At 44.9% G+C, this 22,016-nt stretch overlaps 1 protein-coding gene and 1 long non-coding RNA gene across 12 annotated transcripts in view; one reads left to right on the top strand and one right to left on the bottom strand.

The window, feature by feature from the left end:
- baz2ba (bromodomain adjacent to zinc finger domain, 2Ba) overlaps window positions 1-22,016 on the top strand; it is a 65,727-nt gene that overhangs the window by 42,085 nt on the left and 1,626 nt on the right. Inside the window, exons 4-37 of one of the 11 annotated variants that reach the window (XM_035629140.2) lie at window positions 79-270; window positions 363-524; window positions 1,034-1,230; window positions 1,332-1,544; window positions 1,729-2,358; window positions 5,332-6,085; window positions 6,200-6,469; window positions 7,005-7,065; window positions 7,175-7,283; window positions 8,107-8,208; window positions 8,805-9,027; window positions 9,331-9,423; window positions 10,189-10,250; window positions 10,538-10,603; window positions 11,280-11,345; window positions 11,597-11,641; window positions 11,939-11,965; window positions 13,922-13,987; window positions 14,310-14,450; window positions 14,919-15,173; window positions 15,669-15,892; window positions 16,387-16,461; window positions 16,555-16,786; window positions 16,880-16,942; window positions 17,169-17,313; window positions 17,520-18,319; window positions 18,405-18,651; window positions 18,918-19,073; window positions 19,286-19,446; window positions 19,557-19,765; window positions 20,435-20,570; window positions 20,681-20,827; window positions 21,318-21,619; window positions 21,840-21,983. In XM_035629140.2, the coding sequence (XP_035485033.1) occupies window positions 79-270; window positions 363-524; window positions 1,034-1,230; window positions 1,332-1,544; window positions 1,729-2,358; window positions 5,332-6,085; window positions 6,200-6,469; window positions 7,005-7,065; window positions 7,175-7,283; window positions 8,107-8,208; window positions 8,805-9,027; window positions 9,331-9,423; window positions 10,189-10,250; window positions 10,538-10,603; window positions 11,280-11,345; window positions 11,597-11,641; window positions 11,939-11,965; window positions 13,922-13,987; window positions 14,310-14,450; window positions 14,919-15,173; window positions 15,669-15,892; window positions 16,387-16,461; window positions 16,555-16,786; window positions 16,880-16,942; window positions 17,169-17,313; window positions 17,520-18,319; window positions 18,405-18,651; window positions 18,918-19,073; window positions 19,286-19,446; window positions 19,557-19,765; window positions 20,435-20,570; window positions 20,681-20,827; window positions 21,318-21,619; window positions 21,840-21,983 (6,775 nt within the window). Of the gene's footprint in view, window positions 1-78; window positions 271-362; window positions 525-1,033; window positions 1,231-1,331; window positions 1,545-1,728; window positions 2,359-2,647; window positions 3,122-3,731; window positions 3,890-5,331; window positions 6,086-6,199; window positions 6,470-7,004; window positions 7,066-7,174; window positions 7,284-8,106; window positions 8,209-8,804; window positions 9,028-9,330; window positions 9,424-10,188; window positions 10,251-10,537; window positions 10,604-11,279; window positions 11,346-11,596; window positions 11,642-11,938; window positions 11,972-13,921; window positions 13,988-14,309; window positions 14,451-14,918; window positions 15,174-15,668; window positions 15,893-16,386; window positions 16,462-16,554; window positions 16,787-16,879; window positions 16,943-17,168; window positions 17,314-17,519; window positions 18,320-18,404; window positions 18,652-18,917; window positions 19,074-19,285; window positions 19,447-19,556; window positions 19,871-20,434; window positions 20,571-20,680; window positions 20,828-21,317; window positions 21,620-21,839; window positions 21,984-22,016 lie in introns of those variants that run through there. The other 10 variants (XM_035629133.2, XM_035629130.2, XM_035629129.2 and 7 more) reach the window with 10 other exon arrangements.
- On the bottom strand, window positions 910-1,991 carry LOC118302742. The gene is made up of 3 exons (XR_004790626.1): window positions 1,850-1,991; window positions 1,317-1,515; window positions 910-1,219 (listed from the first exon to the last, which is right to left on the bottom strand). It is a non-coding gene; the product is annotated as an uncharacterized LOC118302742 (long non-coding RNA).

Raw genomic sequence — 22,016 nt, 5'->3', positions numbered from 1 at the left:
GTGTACGTGTTTATTAAAACTGAATTTTGCATTTGAAAACATTTGAACACGTCCCACTTGGTCTCATTTTTTCCTCAGGCCGTCTGTTTGGAGCAGCAGGAGATCAGCCCTTCATTGGCTCCACGTTGTCAAGTGCCTTCCCTCTGGTCAATCACCCAGCCTTTGGAGCCCTCTACACTGCCGGAGCAGGCAGGCCCGAGTTTGGAGGCCTGGGCTCCCTGGGCATGTCAGCTGCTCTGGCTACCCACCCCCAGTTAGGAGCCCTATCTGGTAAGAAAGGGAATATTTGAGGGTTTTTTTTTTTTGAGCAAATGGCTAAATGGGAATGTGTCATCGATCCTCTCCTCTCCTCCTCCTCACAGAGTGGTGGCGAGCTGCTGAAGCCCATGGAAGGGGAGCTGCTGCCTTTCTCCCCTCTTTCATCGGCTTTCCCCCTTTCTTCACCCCACACATCCAGCCCAACCACAGCGCCAGTCCCGTTCAGATCAGGATGCCGGGCAAGAATAGCCACTCCCCACCTAAAGGTACAGCACCGCCCACACAACCCATTCTTACACATAGGAGAGTAGCATAGATCAACATATCCATAGAGTTCTAAAAAACTGCTCTATCGAATATGTCATGTAGTTAATTAGGCACTTTGCACTGAAAATAAACGAACCTCAGTTATATATCTCCTCTCCCTTTTTCCACGACTGGAATCCACGTTGTCCTGTGATGAGATTTCTCCCTTTCAAGACAGATTTAATGACTTTCAGTCGTCACTCAGTGATTCTGTCAGCCTCTTTCTCCCTCCCCTTTCTTGCACTCTTTTAATTTCACAGTATCTTTTAATTTATCTTTTATTATGTTAACCACTCATGTTGGGGCTTGTGGCTCGCGCAGCTGGTATGTCTGATGAGAAACATGTATAAATCAATATTTTTATTCCATTCTGCAGTTAGTTCCAGATATTTAATTATCCTGCGTAGCACAGTGCTTAGAGAAGATGGAGTAAATTTCGTAACACAGTAGATCTTTTTTCTGCTTCCAGGGGTGAATGGGGCAGTGAACGGGAGCGGGGTCTGTCCTCCCACCACACAGCCGGGGAGCTTCTCTGCGAGTCCGACTCCTGTTCAAGCATTGACCAAGCCAACCAAAAATTCCAACCCCTCCAATAGTCACCGGTGCAGCCCCCAGAGCAATCCAGCAGAGTTGGTGGAAAAGCCCATCCAGAAACCTAAAGAGAAGGTCGGCATTGAGATTTTAGTTTACTTTTCAGTTTGAAAAGAAAGTGACAAAAGTTGTGTCTTATACAGCGAAGCTCATTCTTGTACCTGTTTTTTTGTCAGAAGCCACGAAAGAAGCCAGCTGACGCTTCTGTGGCGAGCAACAGCGAATCGGCCACATCTTCCGACAGCTCAAGTGACGGGTCTCTCAGCAGTGATCTGGAAGACCTCGCAGAGGATGATGAGGATGATGACGACGACGACGAGGATGATGAAGAAGAGGACAAACAGAGTGAATTGTCAGACTCTGAGAAGCGGACAAAGAAGAAAACAAAGGTAGAGAGGAATCATAGATAAGATTTGATTTTTTTAATCAAACTGAAATGATGAACACCATCATCATCATCAGGTGTGCAGTGTTTTCATCCACTTCATTTGTGTCCAAAATGTTAAATGAATCAAAATGAATTATCATAGCATGGTTTTTTTGTTTCAAACTGTTTTCCTACTTCCTCCCCAGGTTTTGACACCCAGCACTGGAACTGCAAAGACTGACAGACCCCTCTGTGGGAAGCCCCAGGACAAGAAAGACACAAAGACCCACAAGGTTTCGTCCAACCCCCCAACCCTTGTGCCCTTACCCTGCTCCGTGTCCCCTCCTGTCCTGTCCCAAACCTCGCCGCTGGCTCTGCACGGCTCCAAGTCCCGGACAGAGGGTCCACAGCAACACTTCAGTGTGATTCAGTCCACCGGCCTGGCAGTCAACTCGAAGCCGCTGGCGCTCCTCACTCAGCCCCGTAGGGAGGCTTCACCGTCTTCCTCTCCCATAGCCCTCAACACATCTCCCAAGGCGCTCTCCAGCACTGCCTCTCCCAAACCTCCCAAACTGCTGCCCCCCTCCTCCTCGCCTCAGCACCTGCCCCTCTCCCTCTGCTCCTCCCCTAAGCCTCTCTCCGTCCCGTCTCCACCCCATTCAACTCTCCCGCTGTCTACCTCCCCAAAACCTTTTGGGTTGACCTCAACTGTAACAAGCTCAAAGAAGTCATCGCTGAAGCCGCCTCATCACACTCATTCTGGCGCTGCCAAATCCAACAAAAGGAAACTGCTGGAAGCTTCACTGGCACAGATCAATGAGTTCAGGCTCAAACAGGTAAGCCACCGTGATAACAGCATGTAAATCTTGACTTTCTTCCTTTTTTTTTTTTTTACACCATATCCACACAAATGACACAAGGTACTCTGCATATATACACAGCATACATATGCACAGCATACGTTGAAAAGTAAACAAGAAAAATAAAGCTGCACCATCAGCTTTACAGAACAAAGTTATTACCAACAAATTGACAGTAATGCATTAATCCTCTGGAGCTGAGCAGGCAGTCAGGATGTATTTGTTAAGTCAGGACCAGTGAGCGGATGGTCGTCGAGGGATGTTTCCTGGAACTTGGCAGAACAGTCAAATACGACTGTATCGTCGTCACGTGATATGATGTCATCCATAATGTTTACATAGTCTTTGTAGTATCTTTGATCTTTCTTTTGTCTCCTTTCAAGACAGTTCAGGAGGCGTATTGCACACATCTTGTTAGGTAACTTAGGTCTTTCCTCTTTAAACGGTAACAGCATTTCAAAGGGACCATTGTCCTTTTGCGTAACGTTTTCTCTCAACTTCGACAGGAACTTAAAATCTTCTTTAGAGACACAGGATCATTTTCTTCAGCTCTTTCTGAGAAGTCTGATTCAAGGACCTTTAGCATATCTGAGGGAGGGATTCCTTTTACTTTAGTTCTGCTCACATGGTGTACTTCAGTTTTTGAGATTGACAGAAGGATCACTCGTCTCACTACTATGCGTGACTGATTCCAATGGCGTCACCATTGCCAACCGCGACCAACAATACTCCAAACAAGGTCTGTCTGCTGAACTGTAGCTTCTGTTGGTTTTGCGTTGTCAAATCAGTGCTTTTAAATCTTGTAAAGCAAAGTAATTAGGTAGCTTGCAAATAGAAAATAAACGTAGTAAGTAAACAACGTCAACGCTGACTCGAATGTAAATGTCACTTAAATGTTGGCACTTTAAATAAATCAAATGTTATGATTTTCAATATTTGTACTTCTAAATCCAAAAATGCACTAAGAAAACTGAAAATGTGCAAAAACCAAATTCAACCTTGAATATTATCTTTAAAATATAGAAAACTTAAAAAGCAAATGGCAGATAGCCTTTGCCTTTTTATTGTTTTCCAATTTTTTTTTCTCCGAATAAAATATTTTATGGCAACGGTTAATTTCATGGTTTATTGGCTTGGATCCAGACTTAAAACTCTTTATTTAAGGATTTTATGTAACAGAACCGGAGCCCTTTCGGCCGTTGAGCTCAATATCTGCTGTGCTTTATTATTTATCGTCACGTTATTCCAAACTCTTTTGTCCCAGTCGGGATCCTGTAGAATGACGACGCCGGTTTTTCCAGCCATCTGATTGGTCAGTAGTTGGACCGGTGACTAGCTTTGATCTTCTTAGGTCGAAAACTTAACCTGCGCCGGAGCAGATCTAACCGGTCAGTTCCATTGTGAGAAGAGAACTAGCTTCGGGAAAGGACGGAAAACCCCAGGGAGGGTTAAACCAGAAGTTACCTCGATAACCGCAAGTCCCGCTACATCTTGTTACAGGCCTCAGGTGTGCAACGTTTTCTGCTCGCTAGCTTGCCGGGGTCTCAGTCGCGCGAGAGCAGCGTAAAAAGCTGGAGACGTTCGGTCGAAGGACGAACAAGACCACTTTGTTTTTTTGCGTCACTTTTCTGGAAAGCAAGCTTTTTCAAACCAGCATAATTTCGTTTCCTCACGAAACGACCGCAACGCGACACCGATGTTACCGATGTTGCCATCGTTGCCATGGTGCCTCACGCCATCTTTCTTCTTCTCCCGTTGTCGCGCATAAAATAGTCTGGTCGCTGCGGTGGTGACGTCACAGGTGTCGACCGTAAAGCCAGACTTCAAAGTAAATCTTGACTTGAGAGACTTCAAAGTGAATTCTTTTAAAGGCCTACTAATAAAATAATGTAGATATGACAAATGCAGCACAAAATGGCCACAGTCAGAAAAGTTAAACATTATACAAATTATGAAAAGAACACAATGGCAACAGTTACACATGTGCTAATAGTTCCTCATACATTTGCTGTGACAGTAGGTCGAACTTCACCTTGTGTAAACTCATTAAACTCTTATGTTCTATGCGTTTTACAGCGGTTACAGTTGCTCTGCTGCTGCAAACCGGTTGATAAATACACTTTTAGTTTCATTACCATGCTGAAGCCGACACAGGCTCTGCATACACGCGCTACTGTATTATTTATGCTTCCGGGAAATTCAGATGAAATGCTATTACAACTGGCATTTTTATTTGCTTTGACTACACAAATTCCATTTCTTCAGATGAAATATGAATGATGGTGCAGTAATCAATAAGCTAAACCCTATTGAGATCAGCTTATTCTGTGAAAAATCATTTCCCCTTTCTTGTTCCACCCGTGCAGAGAAGTTTCCAACGAGCTAAATTCCCCTTGTGGTTTCTGCACTGTTACTGTATTTCATGGTCTGTGAAATTGATTTGTTTCACTTCATATCACATGCAGTTGAAAGTGCAACGTTTAAGTCAAACCTGCTTTTGCTTAAACACAGACTGAACCAAACTTGACATCAGTGTAAAATAAATAAATAAAAGGCAAACATACCCAGCCGCATGATGATAATGATGATGGAGTTTTTCAAATGTGCTCACGAGTAATTACAATTTTAGAGAGATACTCTGTGTTTCATTTTGTGAACTTGGTCGAGTACAATGCCTTTGGTTATTGCCTTTATGTTCTTTTTGTTTCCCAGAAAGGGGCTTAGACACAGTTAAATGTACCAGTGTTCGGCATTGTGGTTTTGTCACCTGCTCAAACAATCAACAGTGATGCAAACTGACAACTAGAGCAACTCCACTTTGTCCCATTTCTTTTCCAAATTTTTTTTCCTAACCTCTTTGTTCCTCCCATTCTTGCTTTCCCTCTCCCCTCCCGCCACCTGACTCCCTGCTTGTCCTTGTTCTCTCCCTCTCTCCTCCTCCATTCCCAGACTCTCATGTCCCAAGGGCAGACATTCCCAGCTGAGCTAAAGAAGCAGGGGCCAAACAAGTCTCCCAAGAGGATGTCTCTGTCTTCATCGCCATTGCAACCTACTCCGCCTCCTGCACCCCAGAACAATCACTCCAACCTCTTCCTCTCGAGTGCCCTGCTGGGGCTCCCTGAACCCCACCACCCCAACGGAGTCATCCAAAGCACCACTCAGGACGCACCTTTGGCCCTCATCAGCAAACCTCGCAAAGACTCTGCTTCTCAAAGCAGGTCCCCTCAGTGTGACTCTGAAGCCGGGTCAATGCCTGTCAATCTGAGCACAGGGGCGAGCAGGACCCAAGCAACCGCCCAGGCAGGGCCTCCGTCGCAGCCCCCCACTACCTCACCCCATGCCACAGGCCATGGATCTAGAAAGAACAAGTCCCCCAAGGGTAAGGGACAGACACCAGGGCTGGGACAGGGACAGGGGCAAGTAGACCCTTTAACTGCCTGGAAGGGCTTCTCCCAGAACCATCTGGTACAGTCTCTAGTAGATTTGTTTCGTGGAGGAGAGTCTGGGATCGGGATTCCCGGAGTAGGTATCCCGGGAATTGGAATTCCTGGAGTGGGGATCCCTGGGACATGTAACCCCACAGCTGGCCTTCCTGCCAACAAGGAGTCTGACGACTCGGGCGATGATGATGATGACGACGACGACGACGACCTTGAGGAGGAGGAGGAGGAGGATGAAGAGGACTCAGATGATAGTCTGTCAGGTTTGTATCCTCTATGTACAGAGATAAAACAACTTCCACTATTTAATAATGAGTTTACTAATGAAATTGGCTCCATTTATTAACCCACTTTGTATCCTGTTTTTTTCATTTCAGAGTCTGACAGCAACTCAGACAGCGACGTCTCTGGGAAGAAAGTGAAGGACTCAAAGCTGCTGCCATCTGGATCATCTAAAAAGGAGACTACTCCCCGCAGGCTAACCAAAGGCCCAGAACTACTGAACACCTCAACCAATCACACCGCTACCAGCTGCTCCCCTCTCAACCTACAGGTCATCAAGACTCCCACCATTGTCACCAGCTCCAGTGCCTTGGCCTATCACAGCTCTCCAGGCTCATCTTCCTACAGCTTGGCCTCACCATTAGGTAACGTGTTCGCAATCCTGTACGCAGAACGTTTAAAAGTGCAGGGAGAAGGATCTCATACCGGAAAAGCCAAAGAGCTTTAGTAGAATTAGATAAAATCTGATAATTGTGGAGAATGGTTGTTACTTTTAGGGAAGCAGGAAGAAGGCAGTGTGTTGTCATTAACTAACTTGAGATCTGAGGTCCTGTAGGGACATGCCCAAGAGCCCTGACAACTTGTTTGGCACAGTAACAAGGTTCATTTCTGCCTTCTTGCAATGCAGAAGAATCAAAGTGATCAATAGCTTACAAGGATTTTTAAATTTTTTAAATTTGATTATTTCAGACCAGGGCATTTATGTGTATATATTTAACATTTGTGGTTACATAATGCAGATATATGCAGTTTTAAAAAGCCAGTGCACAAACACATGTAAGTCCTAATCCTGCCAGGTGTGTTTACTGGTATAAGTTCAGTGTCTGCGTGCGTGCGTGTGTGTGGTTTCTAGTCGTAGGCCGTGCTGTCAGACTGATGATTGAACTCCTCTCCTTACAGGCTTAGGGAAGAGGAAGAGGGTGATGGATGAGAAGGAGTTGATGATACCTCTGGAGCTGGGGTATGTTGAAGAAGCAGAGGAAGAGAGAACGCTCCTACTGTATGAAGTGGTTCACTTAAAATCTCACATCCTATCATGATCGCGTGACTTTTCAATCCTAAAAACGCAGGTGGCGGAGAGAAACGAGAATCAAATCGGTGGCTGGACGGTCGCAGGGCGATGTGGCCTACTATGGCCCGTGTGGCAAGAAACTGAGACAATACCCAGATGTAATGAAGGTACCTCGGCCGCAGTGCTGCGCTTCGATCTGTGTCCGTGATACGGGAGCAAATGTTTTGAGCCACACAGATGAGCAGTTTGTGACTACACTGAAGTGGGAATCATTGTGGGCACTGTGGTTTATGATTGATTATGGAAGAATATTTCCGGTGATAATTACAACACTGCTCCTCCACATTGCTCGAACAAATGCTTGTTTATCAGGATTTGTTGTGAACTGCCTACGCTATCGCTCCAGCTGCACTCCACCCCCACCCTGCTTTCTATGACCCTAATAGTGAGAGATGATATTATTAGGTTCACTTCTTGTGCCCCTTTTTTTTTAACCCTGACCCACCCCTCCCCTCCTAAAGAAAAAAGATGAATGTATAGTGTTGGGATGCACAGCTTTGGCCCTGTTTAAAGAGTATGTTAAAATGTATAATCTTTATTTGATTAATCAAAAGCTCAACCACACTCACTGTCAAAACTGCCTTTTGAATGTCGTAGTGTGAACAACAAAATGTGTACTCGGTAACATTCACTCCCTGCTACTCGGTCGATAGGCAGTGAAAAGACTAGCAATGCAACTGATAAATAAGAAAGGGCCTGAATTGTGCACCCCAAGGTCAGAAACGTTTTTCTCTCCTGAGAGCTCTTGCTCTTTTTTTTTTTTTCCACCCCCCCCCCCAGCTTTTATAATGATTGGTAGCACTGCACAGATGCACACTGTAACCTTACACTCCCTCCAATCTAGTGCCTCCCACTTGCTTTTCAATGTCGCTAATTTCACAAATTTTTTTGCTGCCTAAACCAACTCCATTATTATTTTCTCTTCTGTAGTATCTGTCCAGAAATGGAATAAGTGGCATCACGCGCGATAATTTTAGCTTCAGTGCAAAGATAAGGGTTGGTGACTTCTATGAAGCCAGAGAAGGACCCCAGGTGACTGCCTTTCATCTCTCTCTCTCCCTCTCCCTGATCCCTGTTCATCTTTTCATCTAGCGGCAGGCAAAAGTTCAATCCAGCAGTCACTTTCAGGGCATGGATAGGAATCAACCACAACCCTCAGTAGTCCTAGTTCATAGATCTCTCACTGTGCATGGAGAAATGTAATAATCAGCTGACATTACTTCCACAGGTGACCAGGGATATATGCCATTTTATTTGTCTGTGATACAGAGACAAACTAGAAAGTGTATGTGTATTACTGTAAAATAAAAAAATACTTAACAATAGATATATGCTTTGCTGAGGGGCCAGAGAAACAGATTAGGTAAAGTGTCAAATAGATGATCCAAGGTCAGTGAATTAGAAATTGTTGATAAAATTTACTTTGAAGCCAGATTATTATTGTAGATTATAAAAAATAGAATGATACATCATTTAAAAACATGAATCATTTGTATATATTCCAGACATAGTCCAGTTAGCTAATGACTAAATGTTTTCCGTAGTCACATGAAATTATTTATGAAAACAAGTCACACGCTGTAACATCGCTGCACCCCTCTCTCATTCTCTCCATCTCTACTCTCTAGGGTTTACAGTGGAGCCTGTTGAAGGAAGATGAGGTCATTCCTCATATTTTGGCGATGGAAGGTCGTCGGGGCCGTCCCCCTACTTCAGAGCGCCAGTTGGTGGGTGAAGGTGCCAAAGGTAGCCGTCGGAGGAAGGGACGACCCCCTAACGTTGGTGATCCGCTGGCACCCGAGGGCCCGAGTCCCAGTGAGGTCAAACTTCTGCGCAAACTAGAGGCTCAAGGTGAGCAGAGGAAATGAGCCCTGAAATATGTTTGTCACAAGTGTGCATGCCATCTATCAACCAGCCATCATCAAAGTTGCAGAGGCCTAAGGACCAGCGTTACAGTTGAATATTTTCAATAAAGTAAAATCCTCCAATACTTGTCACGTTAAATATATATGTTATTATTCATAGGGAAATGGTTTTGAGTATCTGTGCCTTCATTTGTCTGAATCTGAATCAAATGTGCTAAGCTCAGGCGGTGGCAGCAGCGTTTACAGTACGTAGTCTCCTGACAATGCCTTTTCTTCCCGTTTTGTGCAGAAATAGCCCGACAGGCCGCCCAGATGAAACTGATGAGAAAACTGGAAAAGCAGGCGATGGCACGTGCAGCCAAGGAAGCTCGGAAGCAGCAAGGTAAACTCAGTTACAGGGTTCATTTGGTCAGTCAGTCAGTCCCTTCAAACCACTTTGATCCAAAAGGGTGTAGTATTAAGACAAGCAGGGTCTTTGTATTTATTTTCATCACATTAAAAGCAGACGCATCCCTTTTCTGCCCTAATCGTTATTTCTGCCATGCTGCTGGTTTCAAACATCATTCTTATGCATGTTTTTGATTCCTAAACCCAGCGTTGTAGCTAAAAAAAAATAAAGTCAAATAGAAACCTCAGCACTGTTTGCTTAGGGATCACTTAAACTCTAGAAAAACAAAAACTAGAAGCAGGCATGTTATATATTCTGAAATGTATAATGCACCAATACATTCAAAGAGAAGAGAGAAGACAATATATATATATACATATATATATACATATATATATATATATATATACATATATATATACATATATATATATATATGAGAGACATGTTTTAATAAAATGTTAGCACTTGCTTAAAGCTTTTGATATTGATAATGGCATTATTAGTTATATGATAATCTTTTTCTGGTTAAACTCATCCCTCGTTCCTCTAATGGACTTCAAAGTTTTACATGCTATCATTTTTTTTCAAGGCGTGTTATGTGTTATGATCGTATTATGTAACCGAGTCATCCGTTCTTCTCCGAATAAAGCTTAACACCTGCAGTTCTCTCTCAGATATGAATACAGTCAGTCCCAGCTTTGTAGGTCATGTTCTGTAGTCTCAATCACAATACAAACACTGGCTCGACTTTTGCAGCTATCATGGCAGCAGAGGAGAGAAGGAAGCAGAAAGAGCAGATCAAGATTCTCAAGCAGCAGGTGGGTCTTCTTTACGTGTGCTGACAAACAGTTTCTTCCCTTCCTCCTTATCTCAGTGTCCTGACTCGCGTAGCCCTGTCTCCACCGCAGGAAGTGCTGAATGGTTACTTTGTGATGCTTTAAAGCTGGCTTTTCAATTACCGTCATTATTTCTAGTGCTAAACTTATTGTTGTGAATTTTTTTGCCCATCCCAATTGAAACAGCGTGGTTAAAAAGTGATGTTATCTAAGGATGTTTTTTTTCCCAGTGTCTTAAATATTGAGAGATTATGTTTGTTTTTTAACAGGAAAAGATCAAGCGTATTCAGCAGATTCGGATGGAGAAGGAACACAGGGCGCAGCAAATTTTGGAGGTACAGAATCTGATCCAGCAGCACCTCTGATTAGGCAGAACATTCCTGGAGAGCTACAACCCCTCAGTCTATAGTGTTTTAATCTTCCTAAAGCTCATTACTGAACAGCAGCATGCATTGGAGGGAGTTGCGTCTTCTTAGGCATAATTCCACATGGAACTAATGCTAAATTGGTCTTGGTTTGACGGCTGTTGAATATTAAAATGGCTGTTGCTGCCTCTTCAGACCTTATTTAAATTGGACAGAAAATTCTTTTTTTTCTTTTTTTTTTCATCAGACAACAGTAACAGTTTAGCATAAGTGGGTCGAGGGAAAAAAAAGGTGCACGCACACAAACACACATGCCAAGATGCATACACATCCACACACAAACACACATGCAGACACACAATTATTCTGTAAGAGCTTCAAAGTATTTTAGCAGGCAGGACTAAATCAATTTTGAGTTGACACGGTTGGCAAGCCACTCTTAACGGGAGGCTTCAACATTTTCACAATTATGCGTTAAAGAGATACATTATTCATTCGCTGTGTTTTACAAATTTGACTGGCATTCTGGAGCATGAAGTCCTCGCTACAACTGCAAACAATCAGTTAAAAAGTGCATCAAAGTCCTTGCCCAAGACTGATTGATGTGTGTTTATCTTTGATTCTTGACCCTAATCTTTATTCATAGGCCAAACGCAGAAAGAAAGAGGAAGCTGCCAATGCCAAAATAATGGAGGCAGAAAAAAGGATAAAGGTACGTTAATGAAACATTAGTAAAATGATTGTTGTTATACTGTTCATACATATGTGGCGCTGAAACCATTTTGGTCAGAAAAATCTTTGATTCACATGATTAGTGTCTTTTTCCACTCAAAGAGTAGCTGGCAAAAAGAGCGGCCTTTTGAAATGGGCTGAAACTCTATCAGCCTGAAGTGATTCTTCGTGATATTGGTACTATGGACGCACATTGATTTTCCCCCTCATCATCTCTGTCTTGCATTCAAGGAGAAAGAGTTGAGGAGACAGCAGGCGGAGATTCTCAAACACCAGGTAGGAATTCACTACAAGTTTGCTCCAATCGAATAGTTACTGCTAAATAGAACCATTTAACTCAAACTTAAGTAAAAAATTACAGATGTGTGTGAGAATATATATCTGTATCTGCATATATTTGCATAAAGGTGTGTGTGGTTAATGTGGTTAATGACCAATCTATGATCTATTTAATGAAAGTATTTCTCTTTATCACTATTATTATTATTATAATTATTATTAATAAACCCCATGCTTATTGGTTTTTTGGATATTACTTCTGTTCCTTAATATTTTGCCAACTCTCTCTGCCAGGAGTTGGAGAGGCATAGACTAGATATGGTATGGGTATGTTTATTTTTGTACATCTAACACCTGCATCGTGTAACTGGTTGTGTTATGGTTGTCATAGCAATGCATTAAGTGTAGCACTGGCTGCTGTCATACTACATTCTTCTGCATGGCTTTCCAGCAAAACCAACAAAAGAGAAAAAGAGTCAGTATGCTGCCTCCATCTGCTCGTCCTGGGGGACAACTGACCCTGTCACGGTGGCCAGGCAGCTTCTGTCCCCCTCCCCCATCCTACCCCCCCGCCCCCCTCTTTTTTTTTCTTTTCTTTTTTTTTACTCAAAGACTGCTAGCCAGTCCTCACTCACTGTCTGAAAGTGCACTCGAGGAGTTTCCATCCATCACATACTGTACATTGTCGTAACTGTTGAATTGGAGTAGCCTGTGTTACCCATGAGTGCCTGGCAATATTCGGCCCAGACATTTGAGCTTGTGTCCGTCTGTCCGTCCGTGCATCTATTCTGCAGTCCACAGAGTGCTGGACTTTAACCAACCACATCCCAGCCTCTCTGTCATTCACTGTTCCTGTTACTCTGCACATAGAATTAAAAAAAACAGCTACTGAGAATCATTTTGTCTTTATGGTGGATACCATTTCCAGACAGACGCCCCTCCCCTCTGATCCCCTTCTCCAAGTTTGGTGAGGGGTACAGTACAAACCTTTACTTGAAAATAGACCTGATAGACTGTTGAACAAATAATAATGAGTTCCACCATGAGGACAAATATGGTTCCATGTAGCATTTTATTTTTGGCCTGGCTGTCTTGCTTGTAGCCCTTCTCACTCATACACAGTCGCAGCTGAATCTAAAGGTCTGCCTATCTGTTTCACAGTGGACAGTAGCCGATTGTTGCATCAACCCCTTGTACCTTCACTGGGAGCGTAATGAAGGGGAGGGGGATTAAGTAATTCTGGTATTTAAATGTTGCCACGTGCAATTGTATTGCATTTGATACATTGCAGTTTGTTATCATAATAACCTTCAACATATCCAGTGCTTTTGATGAATTGCAAAGCCAGAACAAGCTGAATGCCACGGGCTGCGCGGCCTTCCTGAACTTGTCCCTTTTTGAAGTTTTCCATTTGGAGATAAATCAAACCAGTAAGAACATAGAAATATTGCAGCTGAGGGACCTGGCGTCCAGCCTGTTTTGTTTATCACAATGACAAAAACGATCCTTGCAAAACAGCCCATTTTACTCGCCATGCGCTTGAAATGTCCTTGGCAAAGCCCCTAATAGTGGCAATTGTGTCTCTCTCGTGGATCACAGAGGGAACGACAGCCTGACACGGAGGTAGCGACAAAACCTAAAGAGATCAAATGAAATGATAGTCAGTTACTGGTGATTCCAGTGCCCTTTTCGCAGTAGACTGTGTCATGCACCAAAGAACAACATAGATGTCTCATCTCTCAGCAGTTACACACTGTGCTGATACTTAAACTGCCAAAACCACTGAAGTGCAACTGCTCTGTTTTTAGTCTTTACAATCACCAAATATTATCGGAATGGTGTGTCAAACAAACATTAGCGTCGACTCGTGTAATTTAATTTATTATTTTGATCGTTAACGCCATTGTGGCGCGTCAGAAGATCCCTGGCAACCAGCGTTTTGTCGCTTTTGTTGTGTCAGCTTGAGTTTAGAAGCGCCGTCACCGATTCCAGCTGCTTCTCTTTTTGAGCCTGTCATCACATCTACTCTGTATCGCATCTCTGTGTTGCTTTTTGGTTGTCATCGTATTACTGTACTCTCCACTTATGCTTCCACCATACATGTGAAGGTGTTTACATGTGAAGCATCGTTTTGTGTTTGTTCAAGTACGGTGCCGCTCTTCGATGTAGTGCATCAAAAATTTACATCAATAAAATACTAAATTCAGTCGACCTTGAGTGCTGTATGTACAGTGTGTGCCTGTTAATGTGCCTCTGTTTTTTGTTTTGCCACTCTAGGAGAGGGAGAGGAGGAGGCAACATGTCATGCTGATGAAGGCTGTTGAGGCTCGCAAGAAAGCAGAGGTATCCAACGCACGCACAAATAAACGCAGGAATATACGCACACGGTCCACTCCAGGAAAAGAGCGTCAGCCCTTATTCCCTGGATGGATTCCCACTTTCTCTCCTTTTTGTGCATTCTTACGCTCCCTTCAAATTTTTTCTATACACTTACCAAGTCAAAAGATTCTGGCCCTCAAGCACTTTTCCTTAGCACAGCAGCATTAGGCATAATTCTAATACTGCTCAGCAAAGTCAAGTAAACCTTCTTGTCTGTTTTCACACACACATACAAGCACACACACACACACTCTGCTCCCCTAAATGAATGAATTCTGGACTCTAGGAGCGCGAGCGCTTGCGGCAGGAGAAAAGGGACGAGAAGCGTCTGAACAAAGAGCGTAAACTGGAGCAACGGAGGCTGGAGCTGGAGATAGCGAGGGAACTGAAGAAGCCAAATGAAGACATGTGTCTGTCGGACCACAAGGTAGATTAGACAGGACCTCATATGGTCAGTGATGTGAGAGTAATGTTGATCACACAAAAACAAAATAATAGGAATCTATGTTTTAGTCCAAATAAAGCAGATTTTTCTGTTGTCATAATCTATTTTACTTTTATTATTAGTGTAATGTTTTCTTGTGGGTCAGTATTTACAATAAGACCACATGGTTGTTAGATTATTTTTTTTCTGGACATGTGTGCCCCCAAGTGGTTAAAGAGGAGTAGTGCATACATGTGTGAAATGTGCCATCATCACTTTAAATTGGACAGCACCATCTTGATAACAGTCAACAGATGTGTGATGTAATGGCAGCTTTTCTCCAATTTACCCGATTTGTTTAAATCATAACAAAGCTGTTGTCCAAATTGGATTTAGTGGTTTCCCTTCACAGTAACACATTCGGCAATGGCTGATGATCCTACTGTACTTAACCCTCTTTCCTTTGTCAAGCCTCTCCCTGAGTTCTGCCGGATTCCCGGACTCATTCTCCCAGGACGTGCCGTGTCCAACTGCCTGATGCTGATGCAGTTCCTGCGAGGCTTCGGGAAGGTTCTGGGCCTCGATTTGAACGCGGACGTGCCTACCCTGGGCATGCTACAGGAGGGCCTTCTCAACGTGGGGGACAGCATGGGCCAGGTCCAAGATCTTCTGGTTAAATTGCTTTCTCTGGCGGTCTGTGATCCCGGGCTGCCACCAGGACAAAAGGTGAACTATTCGAAAGCCAATTGAGTCATGAATTGTTCTCGTACTGTATCATTTTCAAACAGTGGAACCAACTTGGAATTACAGCTTAGTTTTTCTGTAAGGAATGGCTTTATGATACATAAAACATTGAGTTTAATGTTATATTCCCAATGCATATTAACCTCAGTAAGTGACGGCTTAGATTTAAAATACCATCCCACAAGCACCAACAATCTCAAAATATCTCATTAAAGTTAATGCACCAGTCATTCATTTGAGACTTTCTTTAAAATAAGTACATTACTTTTATTCAGTTCAGAATTATTGAATTCTATATAAGAAGTTTTATCTTGTTGATAGTGATAGTGTTGTTTTTGCTTTCTCCTCTAATGTGATTGAATTCATATGTACAGTATATGACATTGATATTTAAGCTAAAATGACAGTCAAAGCAACCTGAATTTATCAAGAAGTTCGTCAGCTCCACGTCTTCATCACCCTCTCCTTCTCTTTCAGACTAAAACCATGCTGGGGGACCACCTGACCAATGTTGGCATCAACAGGGATAACGTGTCTGAGGTGCTGCAGATGTACATGGGGGCCCACTGTGGCAACACAGAACTGGCCCCTCTGGCCCTCAGTCTGAAGACCAAGGCCTTCCAGGCCCACACGCCGGTCCAGAAGGCCTCCATCCTGGGCTTCCTGGCCAATGAGCTCGCCTGCAGCAGAGCTGTTATCAGGTACGTGAAGCAAGTGGGTCAGTCCAACTGATCGCTGATTGTTTTCTGAATCTGTGTGTGTGTGTGTGTGTGTTTGTGCGCGTGTGTGTTTGTGCGCGTGTGTGTTTGTGTGTGTGGGACATTGTTGTCTGGTTATAAAATGGTTCACTACGTCACACAAAATGAGAAGTCCAACACACCTGTCTTATGCATCTGTCATGGACTATATGCTTACAGTATCTTGCTTTACACTCGCCGATAATGGTATATTTTATGGATGCTGTGGAAAATGATTAATACAATGGAGCAGTAATTGGCAGTGGAGTCCATTTAATGTAAGGAAATTATTAATTTTTCATGATGTTAAGCTTTTTATCGGGGCTGCAACTTGAGTTGCCATTTGCCTCGAGCTTTTGTCTTTAACTAAATAATATTTAATAATTTATGTGAATATTAAAAGCATAAATGTAGATAGGGCACATCTGTAACTGACAGGATTGCATTTCCTGTTGCAGTGAGATTGACAAGAGCCTGGATCAGATGTCAAACATGAGGAAGGACAAGATCATCATGGAAGGAAAACTGAAAAAGTGAGTTTTCTTTTCTTTAAAAAAAATAATTAAAATAAAATGTACAAATTTTCTGCACACTATCATGCTGAACCCGAGTGTGTGTTCATGAAGGCTCAAGACCATTCATGCCAAACGCACTGGGAGGAGAGAGGCCAGTATGGGTGTGGAGGAGAACCAGTCTGTCGGCACGCCGTCCTCTGCCGCCAAGCGTAAGAGGAAACTGGGCGGAGACAGTGACGATGAAGACGACGAGGACGACGACAGCGATGACCAGGCCGAAGAGGAGGAAGATGAGGAAGAGGAAGAAATGAAGAAGGTTAAAAAGGTGGAGACATATGATGAGGTAAAAAAAATAGTTTCGTCCACAGTTCCATTATCACAAGTGACTGCAGTGGGTCGCTTCCAGACATTAACTGCGTTTGTTTCGTCCTGCCAGGATGATGTTGACCACGCCACCAGCATTGAGGAGCTGGAGAAGCAGATAGAGAAATTAGCCAAGGTGTGTTCTTTAAAGTGCTGTGACAGTTAATATCCATTAATAAACATTTATAAGGCATCAGATAATGAGTGATGATGTGGGATCAAAAACAATCTCCTGGGGGAGAAACTAATAACAAAATAAACCCCCAGGAATGAGGATTATTATATTAAGTATTATTATTTATCTAAAGATTTAAAAAAATACTGTATAAAAAAATCAAGGAGAATGTTTTGTGGCATTTCAGCAACATCATCAGACCAGAAGGAAGCTGTTTGAGATCTCTCACTCGCTGCGCTCCATGATGTATGGCCAGGACCGATACCGCCGCCGGTACTGGGTGCTTCCCCACTGTGGAGGGGTCTTCATTGAAGCCATGGAGAGTGGAGAAGGTACATACAGCTCAGTACACTCTGCGTGTGAGGAATGCATTTTTTATAAGATGCGTCTCGCAAGAAATGTGTGTAAATGAAAATACCTGAAAAAAATTCAATACTGAAGGAAGAGAAAGAGTTGTCTTGACACTATGAAATACTCTGATGATGTTTACTTCGTGATTGCATCTGTAAATTCTCATAATCTTACAAAACCCTCACAGCACCAGAGGAACTGGAGGAGGAGCGACAGAGGAAGAGGAGGGCAGTAGAAGAGGTCAAGGTCAAAGAGGAACCTCAGGAGATCGAGCTGGAGAAGGAGAAACCTGTCAGCCTAGATGGACAGGACATTCAAACACAAGGTTTGGAGCCACAGAAGGAGGAGGACATTGAGCACGGGGGGAAGAAGAACTCCCCGACCCTCTTCTACCAGCAACAAGGCTGCGGGTTAAAACTGTGCACAAGCAAAGATGCTGGTAAAGAAACTGTGAAGGCAGAGAGTATGGGGAGTCCACATGGGAGACAGAACGGCAGCCCCACGGGCACATTTTCACTAACAACACCCTCCCCCACTCACAACACCTCTGAGCCGCTGGTAGCAGCAACCCTCTCCATGGTGACCATTAATGACACTACAAACATCCCTCCCCCGGCCTCAACCTCTTTACCTGTGCCGTGCCCACCGTGCCCACCGTGCCCGGGTGAAAGCCCAGGGAACACTCCCCCGTCCCCTGCTCCGTCCCCACTCCTCTCATTCCAAACCAACGACCAGCTACTCAGAGTCCTGACCGAGCGGAGCGGACACTGGTTTAGTCTGCTCCCTCGCAACCCCTGTGACCTCTCTTCCCTCACCACGCCGCCCTCAGGAGCGCCCCGCGTGCCTCCCCAGGCATCCTCCACTCCGGCCAGGCCCAGATCTCCTCCTCCGTCCCCCGCCCTGCCTCTCACCCCTTCTGCCGCCTCAGCCTCTGCCAGCCCACACCACCCAGCCGGCCTCCTCAACTACCCAATAGCAGCCCTGCAGGTGAGGCTGCTGGCTGGAATGGAGACAGCTGTTATATTTGTCACCTCCCCCGCCCTTTTGTTTATTCTCTTCTTTATTTCCCCAGGTGAAGGCGGGCGGCTCATTGCTGGGAGTTTCTTTCGGAAGCTGGCCCAGCAGTATGATGAGTCCCAGCCTGCCTCTGTGCAGCAGCCCCATGCCGGGTCACTCTCTGGAGGGCAACACAGCAGCAAGTGTCTCCAGCAAGAGTGAATCACCTTTACCTCACATTGACAAAACCCCTTCCGTGCCCTCTCCTGCCTTGGAAATGCCCAAATCCCTCGACCACCTCACAGCTCGACCAATCCCGGAGGGTGAGAGCCAAAAAAACCAAAAAAACATTGAGGGCAATTAAAGCAGAGAGCAGGATCAGCCCTCATTCTCTTTGTCAAAAAGAATTCACCTGCCTGAAAAGATTTAATTTGCCTGAATAGTCCAGTATAATTGGATTAGGGAATGTTCTACTCCGCTGTACTCGGTTTCATTTGGGTGTAACATCACTGGGTGAAGCAGCGTTTCACAATAATGTGCATTCACTGTCTTCAAGCTGACATTTCCGTTTGTGCTCAATCGTCCTCAGAGTTGCTGACGGGATGGTGGCGCGTTTCTCACATCGAGGAGCTGAGGAATTTAGTCAACGCCCTCCACAGCCGAGGCATCAGAGAGAAGGGCCTCCAGAGGCAGATGCAGAAATACATAGAGATCATCCCCCAGGTCTGCACCAAGCACAGAGACGGTGAGGAACTCTTCTTCTCTTCTTCAGAGCACATACTCCAGATACAGATGTGTTGTGCTGTCATTCAAACCTAGAGGCATGATCCCTGAATCCCCAAAAAAATGATTATCTGCATGTTTTGTTACATTGCTCATGGGTTTTACCTGCATCACTGAGAACGTTTGAGTGTGTTTTTCACGGCTGACCAATATCTTAACATGTCGTCCATCCAGTGGCCATGATCGAGCTGCGTGATCTGGAGGAGAGCCAGGTCAGTGTGGAGTCGGTGCGAGGCTGGTGTGTCGAGGAGCAAGCGATGGAGATGGACATTGCCGTGCTGCAGCAGGTAGAGGAACTGGAGAGGAAGGTGACTGCAGCCAGCCTGCAGGCCAAGGTAAAATACAAAAAAAGAAATTAGTAAAAAACACAGAAAAAAAATGTGTAAGCATGTAGAGTGGTGTGATCAGAGGCCAAAAAGCCTGATCTGCTAATTTCCTCTCCCAGGGCTGGACATTTCCGGACCCTCAGTCTGAGCGCGAGGACCTGGTGTATTACGAGCACAAGCCGCCCACGAAGTCTGCGTCGGCGAATGCCGGAGACAAGGAGCATCCAGAGGATCGCGGGGAGAAGGGCGGGGTGATGCGTCACCTGGACAACCCGCTGGACATAGCGGTGACACGTCTGGCCGATCTGGAGCGCAACATCGAGAGAAGGTACCTGAGGAGCCCCTTAGGTACCACCATTCAGATCAGGCTGGATAATGTGGGTACGGTCACTGTCCCTGCCCCCGCCCCATCCACTAGTGCTGACAGGGAAGGGTAGGTCATTTCTCCAACCAAAGCTCCCCACTCTCCCACTGAGACCCTTTTCCTCTCTGTGTGTGCTTCATGTTTCCCATATTAATAATTCAAAAGTGAGGGTCCTTTGCTGCTTTCACAGCAGGGTTTTTTGTGGTGGCTTGTGGCATTTTTGTTCATTTATTTTGTCTTGTGCAATTTTTCAGGGGGGGGGGGGCTCCCCCTTACTTAAATTTCCCCTACAGTCATTGTTTACTGGCATTGTTGTTTTTCCTTCCTTCCCCCGCAGTCATCTGCATGGTGTTTTGCATCAGTAACCTTGGTTGTGGGCACATTTACAGTACACACTTACACCGGTTCTACTTCCTTCACTCTTTCTGCATGAACGTTTCGCTTAACATGAGAGAGTCGGTGTGTGTGCCTCTCCCCTGCGCCCTACACACACCCTCAAAAAAAAAAAAAAACTCATGCCCGTCTGCACAGCCGGAGCTGTTTATGGCCGGCTGTCTTTTTGGCGGCTGGCCACATATTGACATATGTCTGTGCGTGTGAATTGCTATTTCTCACCACATTATCTTCTCACAGCGGTGAGGAGGAGGTGGCCCACGGTATGAAGGTGTGGAGGAAGGCCCTGAGCGAAGTGCGCAGCGCTGCCCAGTTGGCCATGTGTATCCAGCAACTGCAGAAGTCTATCGCCTGGGAGAGGTCCATCATGAAAGTGGTGAGCAGCAGATTTAAAAGAATAACCACAATATATTATCCACCTCATTAATTATAAAACTGTATTGGGGAAGTGTGCGCTTGTTTCTAATGAATTCCCTCGTATTGTAGTACTGTCAGTTGTGCAAGAAGGGGGATAATGAGGACCTGCTCCTGCTGTGTGACGGCTGCGACAAAGGCTGCCACACTTACTGCCACAAGCCCAAGATCACCAGTATCCCAGAGGGAGACTGGTACTGCCCGTCCTGCATATCCAAGGTATCAGCGCCTTTTCAGAGCATGTATTCACACAAAAAATCCAGCAATTTTCATGCTCAAGAAATCTTTTTTAAACAAGTTTTTAGGGCTTTGGGCCACTGTTTGGAAGTGGGACTGTTGAGGGATTAGAGGAATTGAGAGCGAGAGAGCGGCAGATGTTTAGAGAAGTATTTTATGCATGTTAACCACCAGGTCACCAGGACACTGCTTTTCATCAACTGCTGGGATTTTACATTTCCTCTAAAGTTTTATTAGGTTTCCTCTCAACGTTTATCGTCCGCAGCGTGGATTTGGTATTCATCCCATTAAGTGACGATAAAACTGTCCATTCATATTCACGCCTCTGAGAATCAGGAAAACAGCAGATTATATAACAACAATGTTTTCATGTAGATGCGGTCCGGGAAGAACTAAACCATATCCTATGATGTAAAATATGACAAATATCTAAATACCAGACCTCAGTGAATGCATTGTTCACTGTGTGCAGGCAAGTGGTCCCTCCCCTAAAAACAAAAAGCCTCCGAGCAAACCAGTAGCATCTGGCGGAGCAGCGGGCAAGAAAGGTGGCGAAGTGAAGAAGAACGCGAAGCAGACGGGTAACGGGGAGGCTTCGGAGGAGGACTCGGCCAGCACCAGCAGCACGCCCAAGAAAGGAGCGAAAGACGCCAACAGGAAGAGGAAGACGGAGGAGGCCTCGTCTGCTCTGCCGGCGGCCAATCAGGAGAGCCCCGTGTGCGTAAAGCGAGCCAAGACCGCTCGAGACAACAACAGGGACCTGGGATTATGCAGGTATGTGCCCCGGGGCCTGCTCGTACTCGTCTCTGTGTTGAATTCTTCATTTATTCATCGCCCTTTTCTGAACAGCCGTCGGCTGTAGGGTTGTGTCTTCAGGGCGCTATGAGTTTTCACTTCATCAGTAAATAAGACACTTTTGCGGGAACGTTTTTTGCCCCCTAACAAATAAAATCCGTGGTCTGTGTCTGATTGTGTTTGTGTGTGTGTTTAACAGGGTTCTCCTCGCTGAGCTGGAGCGGCATCAGGATGCGTGGCCTTTCCTCACCCCCGTCAACCTGAAATCGGTCCCCGGCTACAAGAAGGTCATCAAGAAACCGATGGACTTCTCCACCATACGCGAGAAGCTCGTGAGCAGCCAGTGAGTTCCCATCGCCTCTTTTGTTTGTTTCTC

The sequence above is a fragment of the Scophthalmus maximus genome, chromosome 4 (assembly GCF_022379125.1).
Source record: "Scophthalmus maximus strain ysfricsl-2021 chromosome 4, ASM2237912v1, whole genome shotgun sequence".
Classification (NCBI taxonomy): Eukaryota; Metazoa; Chordata; class Actinopteri; order Pleuronectiformes; family Scophthalmidae; genus Scophthalmus; species Scophthalmus maximus.
The sequence above is the reverse complement of the archived record's forward strand: the minus strand, read 5'-3'. Positions and strand labels throughout refer to the sequence as shown.